Source organism: Bidens hawaiensis, unplaced genomic scaffold, assembly GCF_021521415.1.
Source record: "Bidens hawaiensis isolate Kalapana, Puna unplaced genomic scaffold, B.hawaiensis_p1.1 tig00019456_1, whole genome shotgun sequence".
Classification (NCBI taxonomy): Eukaryota; Viridiplantae; Streptophyta; class Magnoliopsida; order Asterales; family Asteraceae; genus Bidens; species Bidens hawaiensis.
Window position 1 is genome coordinate 426515 of NW_027492958.1, and position 7318 is coordinate 433832.

At 38.7% G+C, this 7318-nt stretch overlaps 1 protein-coding gene across 1 annotated transcript; it reads right to left on the reverse strand.

Annotated features, from left to right (window-relative positions):
• Positions 1-4791: 4791 nt before the first annotated feature.
• On the reverse strand, positions 4792-6978 carry LOC143558424 (outer envelope pore protein 16-2, chloroplastic-like). Its single transcript, XM_077047263.1, has 7 exons — positions 6831-6978; positions 6660-6711; positions 6513-6584; positions 6369-6400; positions 5297-5330; positions 5148-5215; positions 4792-5043 (listed from the first exon to the last, which is right to left on the reverse strand). The coding sequence occupies exons 1-7, from the start codon at positions 6957-6959 to the stop codon at positions 4900-4902; spliced, it is 531 nt and encodes a 176-aa protein (XP_076903378.1). The 5' UTR covers positions 6960-6978; the 3' UTR covers positions 4792-4899.
• Between the last annotated feature and the right edge of the window lie 340 nt (positions 6979-7318).

The window sequence follows — 7318 nt, forward strand, 5'->3', positions numbered from 1 at the left end:
ACGGTCGTTTTTCGGCTTAAAAATGAAATTTATATAAAACTGATTTAAAAACTTTAAAAACTTAAACCATGACATTTAATGACTTAACACCTCGTATTGTCGGTAATTGTGCATCTTTTTCGGCTTGATCGATCGTCTCTTGCTTGGTTTGATGTTAAAGGTTTCGTTTATCGTACCGACGTACTAATAAATCGAAATCCCTTTTTCTGTGCTATAATTCCCTTATCCCGAAGCTTTAATACTTCGTAAACATCACTAAACATTATATATTTCGTCTATAATGTAATTCCCGATTCGTTCGGGTTTCAATAACCGTTCATCGATTAATCGTAATTCCGATACGACTAGTTGTACATTTGAGTATAATTCGTACTGAGAATCTTATATACTCGTATAATCACATTATAATTCATATATTCAATATTAAATAACACGTAAATAGTATATTCTGGCTAGGGTATACCTGAATTTGCCGGAATCGTTACAAAATCCAACGTCCAACGTAGGGCACCGGTTACGGGGCCTTACATCCGTCTACCACCGGTCCGCCACCACCACTTCAGTCCGGCCCTCGTCACTTGGCATGGATATATGGAATGATGATGTTAAAGATGGCTTTTAAATACAAGATGATTGTTCAAGAAACTTGTTAATTTTGAAAGAATGATTGGGTTTCTTTTGAACAATGGATTGTTTTGTTTGCTTGTTTGTATGTGTTTTGAACAATTTTTATTTTAGATTGTTGGATTGGAAAATTTAGATCCATGAGATCTTGTAAGTTTAATTTTAAAATAGGTTTTTATTTTTAGATTTCCGGATATCCGGTTCACTATCCGATCGGATATCCGAACTTCAGATATCCGAAGTTTCGAATTCGGATTCGGATAGTGATTTTCACTATCCGAAAGGTTCGGATATCCGTTTTCGGATATCCGGTTTTGAACATCCCTACCTCTGACTGGTTTTTCTGAACCTCTTCTAGCACGTTCAACCTGAATCTGACATGTGGCTCTGGATTTATCTCCTGCAAAACAAACCTTCTTCTGCCCACTAGACTCTGTGAACCGGACTTTGGTCTTCTTCTGAACTGGGTTGGTCACTCCTTAGACGATAAACTAACCATATACAATGAACCCCTCTTTTTTTTCCTCGAGCAATAACAATATTTCCCTTCACAACTTTCCACTGCCCGTTCCCAAATTTAACCTCATGTCCCTGTTCATCCAACTGCCCAACGATAATCAACTTTTTCTTTAAGCTTGGAATCACTCTGACATCCTTCAAGGTCCATGAACCGGCTGAAGTAACTAAATTCATGTCACCCATGCTCGTAACATCAAGAACATCATTGTTCGCCAGTCTAACCTTACCAAATCACCTTCCTTCAAATTCTGCAATGCTTCATTGTTGTGGGTAGCATGAAATGAAGCACCATAATCCATGACCCCATGAATCAACATTATCCTCAACACTAAGAACTAAAAACTCATCCTCTGAATGTTCTTCTGCAGTGTTGACTTCTTTATTTTCATTCTTATCATTCGGACACTGATTCCTAAAGTGTCCCGCTTCATTGCAGTTCCAACATACCACATCCTTCCGAGTCCTAGACTGACTCATTTTCCTGTTCCCGCTCCCACTACCTCTGTTATTTTTCCTTCCTCTGCCAACATACATTAAATCACTTGATGATTCACCTGAATTTCATCGTCTGACGTCTTTGCTTAAAATAAGATCCCGAATCCCATCAAAAGTGAACTCACTGGTTGAACTAGTAATCGTTGTAACAGTTCCTGACCCGCTATCTGGCAAGGACGATAACAGTAGTAGAGCCTGAACCTCATCCTCGAATTTGATACTAACTGACCCAAGTCTTGACAAAATCGAGTTTAATTAGTTGATGTGTACTGTAACTGAACTTCCTTCTTTCATCTTCGTATTCACCAATTTACGATTCAGGAAAACCTTATAAGCTATCAAAGGCTTCTCGTATATATTAGACAATGCATTCATTATCCCACGCACTGTGATTTCCTTCAAGATGTTGAACACAACATCCTTCGATAACGACAATCTAATAACTGCCTTGGCTTTCCTATCCAAAGTCTCCCACTCATCGAGTTTTATCTTCTCCGGTCTTTCACCCAATACCATGTCCAAATCTTTCTGAACTAGCAAATCCTCAATTTGCATTTTCCACCAACCAAAGTCTTTACCATCAAACTTCTCAATCTGAAGTTTCCCGCTCTCAGCCAAATTCTCAAACTGAGAATTTCCGACTTTGGATCTCGGTAACAAAATCAGAAAAAATAATCTCAGACAAACAACATAACCCCGACAACCACAACAAAACCACCCGGCTAAACTGCCCGATAAACGCCAAAACCCAATAATAATAAAAAAACCACTTCAAACTCACAAACCAACCCCAAACCAAATTAATAATCAGAAACTGAAAGGAACTAACAACGCGATTATGTTCCAAGGTTTCTTTCTGATCATAGATGGTTAAAAAAACAAAGCAATATAATTGCTTTTAGTTCCTGTTGATCGATGTTCTAATTTGCTAGAAAAAAAAGGTAATGGCTATGATCAATATATATAATACTATGACGGTGGCAGTGGAGGTTATCTCAACTAAACAAACAATAAGGGTCTGTTTGGTATGAGGTAATGAAATGGACGACGGAATGGAATGGACGTGGTAATGGAATGGACAAAGGAATGGAATGGGTTATTACCATTCCAATGAAATGTTTGGTTACAACATGGGAATGAAATGAATCATTACTTTGTATTGTTGGTAGGAAAGAAAAAAATAAAAAATAATAAAATTAAAATGGTAGTGAGTGGTGGTGGTGGTGGTGAGAGCGGTGGCGGTAACGGTGGAGGTGGTGGTGGCGGTAACAGTGGAGGAGGTGGTGGGCAACGGTGACGGTGGGCGGCGTGCGTGATGGTGGGGCGCCGATTGATGGATGCGGCGGTCGGCTGGAAGTGGTGGGTGGCTAGCACTGATGGCGATGGTTTGTGGAGGTGGGTGTGTGGCGGCGGTGGACGCCGATGGTGGTGGTAGTGACAGCGGTGTCGGTAGGCGGCATGTGTGATTGTGGGGTGATGGTTGGTATATGCGGCAGGTGGCTGGCGGTGCTGGGTGGCTAGCACCGATGGTGATGGTTGGTAGAGGTGGGTGGTGGCAATAATGGGCGAAGAAGGTGGAAGTGGTGGCGGTGGTTGGTGGTGGTGGTGGGTGTTGATGTTGGGTGGTGGTGGTGTTGGGAGGGTGGTGAAGGTGATGTAGGGTGAATGAGGGAATGGAAAGAAAAAAAAAACATGGGGTATGGATAGAATGAAATTGAGGTATTTTAGAGGGAATGGAATGGACTATGTAATGGGTCATTCCATTCATTTGGTCAACCAAACACACTATTTTCCATTCCATCATAATGGGTCATTCCATTTCATCCTCCATTCCTGTATATCAAACGCTACCTAAGTGTAAAAGCAAAGAAATTGCTTTCTTACTTTTTTTTTCTTGTTGAACACTTGGCAAACGAAAACAACAACAAAAAAAAAAAAAAAAAACTAACCGCTTTTTCTATTATGATGTAAATGTGAGAGGTGTGGGTACCGTACTCCAATCAAGCTAACTAGGTTTCAATTAATGGCCGGCTGCCAAAAATTTTATCCTAGTTTGATCCAAACAATCTCTCTAGCGATTGTGTGCTCTGGTATGTAACCATAATTTCGGCTCTTGATACCACTGTTAGGGATTCGGGTATTGCAACACACAAACAAACACAAAAAATCTGCAGAGAAAAATATAAACGAAGATGAATACGCGAGATTTACGCGGTTATGTCGGCTGACCTACGTCCACGGGCTGCAACCAGGATACTTTATTATTGCTTTCTGCCTCACTCGTGATGAGGGATTACAAGTACAAGTCTAAGCATAAATAGATACATGATTATGGTTTACAACTTAATCTCCAAGAAACTAATAATGTGCTATAATTAAATAATACAGGTCAGGTCTGCCACTAGTATTCATTTAATTAATTTGCCACAAAGATGTCTTCTATCGGACCCAATTAAGCCTCCATAAACCCAACAACTAGCATCTATATATGTTACCATCTCTCACCACTCAAATAACATTAAAGAAGTTCAATTGAAGTGAACTTGACCATGAACTCGATCTCTCTTCCCACCACTTAAAAAAGACCAGAATTCAAAATAGTTACACTTGCTAGCAAGTGTATACCACCACTCACCACTCAAATAACATTGAACAAGTTCATTCGCTAGCAACTTAAATAAGATTGAAGAAGTTCACTCGCTAGCAACTATTGTCACCTCTCACCACTTTTAACATTGAAAATTTTCAACCAAAGTGAACTCGATCTCTCACGACTTAAGAGCCCGAACCAAAAATAGTAACATTTGCTAGCAACTATATGCAATCTCTCACCACTCTGTATGCGCCACCACCACCCGTTGACCTCCTATGGTTAAGTGGTTGTATGTTGCAGTGACAACGGCTGACCATAGCTTGAAGGGCGGGAATAACAATGGCTGGTCATAGACCATAGTATGTTCCGGTGATGCTTCTATGGTTTTTTTAAATTACATACATTCGGATTGCTTATTTGATCGATTTTATTTTTATAAGAATATCCTTTTCTAAACGTTTTCCTATATTTCATATCCAACATTCTTATATGATATAAAAACTACTCCCTCAACTACCCTTTAGCAGCCAACCAAATCACTCCTAAATTATAACAAGACAAAAAAACATGAAAACATCTGAAGCCACTAATCATGCAGAAATGTTATACACACCTCATGTTGCATGCACAAAAAATATGATTCAGAAACAACATATGAAAATAAAGCTCTAGAATATGCCAGTGAGAAGATTAGCCGCCACGGATATAGCTGCACCCGAGATGGCACCTTGCACAACTTCTTCATGAGAAGAATCTTCAAATGTTAGCGCCAAAGCCGCACCCGTAACAGCTCCTGCCATTGCACTGTTTTTCTGCACACAAACACAAAACCACAACTTATCACGCTCCAATTGTTATTCGGACTCAATAGTCTCATGGATGAAATTGTAGTTAACACAGTTTTGAATCGCTTTACCCAATCATGAACTCCACGCGACTCTCTTAATCCATATGTAATGCCTGAATACATGCCCGCAGCCAAACCTGAGAGACGGTGATACATTTGATTGTAAGAATATCTATAGCACAGTTATGATTTAGATATATTGTTGATCATGTGTTTACCCCATTGTAGTGATTCCTTCCCTGTGCTTTTGATCTGAAAACATTTAAACGCATAAAATTGCAGACATCGATCAGAACTGCTTTTAATTCATATAATGGAGATGTTGAAAATGTAATTTACTCGTTCTTTGGTGAAAATTGTTGAATTGTAAAATCCAATTCATTTTAAAATCATACATCCTAACACCGCCATACTTTCACTAAAACACAAAAATCGAACACGACATGCTAATGCTATAATCGAGTTATTCAAGTTTTGTTATTTATCTAAACAAGTCTTGATATGCCATGCTACAATCAAGTTATTCAAGTTGTAAACATGTTAAAATACTAGAAGAGTTCGCAAGTTCGGAAAATGGACTAAAACAGGTCGTAAAAGCTAAATGCGTTAGCAGTTAAAACAGGTTGTACAAGTACAATCCCTTGAACTCATTTAGTTGAACAAGTACAAAGATTTGCAGTCAGTGGCGAAGCTTGGACGAAAACCCCAGGGTAACCGAGCTCAATACGTGTATAAAGTTTCATAAACTAGGGGGGGGGGCTCAAAAGTTTCGGACAATAATTTTTTGTACTACATATAAACTAGGGGCGCACTGTAAATAAAAAAAAATTTAGACGAACACACATAAATTTACACTACTGAGCAAAATATGGGATGGCCGGAGCAGGGCACAATACAAGCTTCACCCTTGGTTGCAATCAAGTTATGAAGTGTTAAATGTTTGGAGGGTTGTAGCAAAAGCCATAACATGTTGTAAACAGTAAACAAGCTAGCAGGTGCACATGTTTAGATACTCAAGGAGAATACAACCCGTTTAACCAAACAAACATGTTAGATGAACATGATTGTTGTAAAACATGAGAAAGCTTTTAATAAGTGAGCTTACGTGTCGACCCAACTAATTGTAAACAAAAATACAAGTTATAATGAAATTGTGAACTTGGTATTTAAGCAGGCTAGAGTTCTAAAAAAATGGTAAACATAAAAAACATACTGGTCCAAGATGTAATAACCCTAAAACCTGATACGTCTAGAAATAACCTAGTAATTAAATGATAGGAATAAACATACCAGCGCTTCGACAGAGCTTCGATTTGTTTCTCCTGCAACAATAACCATTTATAATCGTAACGTTTCATAAGTGACAAAATAAACATATATACACCATGCTCCATAATTATTTAAAATGATGTATATTCAACTAATTATTTATACCTCTAAGCTCCGAAAACCGATGCTTCTTGTGTCCAGTAGGAATCTCCGGCGGGATAGAACTCGAGTCTCCACCTATAAATCAACAACCAATTTTTGTAAATCTTCAAAACTACACAAATTCAAATAAATTACGGTTAGTTTACTCACTATCCGTAATCGTAATATACGCTTCCCGCGACACCGCCTGAATCGCTCCAATCTGCAAAAATAATAAATCCAATTAATATATTATGCAATAGGGATGAGCAAATAGTACCGGTACTGGTATGTACCAACAAACGTGAGTAATTAAATTAAGAGTGAAGAATTAATACGTACACCGGCCGCTTTAACAAAGCATTCGGCCATGCGATTCAACAAGGGATGCCCTAAATTGAACAAACCGCCTTTTCGGTCGAAGCTTTTGAGTTCATCAAGCAATGATCTTGTTTCCAGATTCTGTCCCATGGTTGAACAATTAGTTGGTGTGTGAGAAGTGTAGTTGCAGAGGTGAAGAGGAGTTTGGGTGATGAAGAAAGAGTGGAAGATGTAGGAGGGAGTGACACGTGTGATGGTGTAAGTGCACACGTGTAAAGAGAAGAGGGATGCACAGCCGAGGGTTTTGGCGGTTGATCGGATCGTAGTCACACGTGGTGATGAGGTGAATCATTGTTTTTGCATTTCTATGTAAATAATTATTGAATTAAGGATAATGAATTATTATTATTATTATTATTATTATTATTATTATTATTATCTTAAATTAACACAGAGTTGTTAGGGATGACGATGAGTCGGATTTGGGACGGGTCTAGGTATTCTCAGAC

Excerpts from the sequence above, each read along its gene's own strand:
- LOC143558424 (XM_077047263.1), bottom strand. The coding sequence starts at position 6,959 with ATGGGACAGAATCTGGAAACAAGATCATTGCTTGATGAACTCAAAAGC. Across the intron at positions 6,712-6,830 it reads GCTTTGTTAAAGCGGCCGGT|ATTGGAGCGATTCAGGCGGT; the intron begins GTACGTATTAAT and ends TTATTTTTGCAG. Across the intron at positions 6,401-6,512 it reads TCGGTTTTCGGAGCTTAGAG|GAGAAACAAATCGAAGCTCT; the intron begins GTATAAATAATT and ends TTATTGTTGCAG.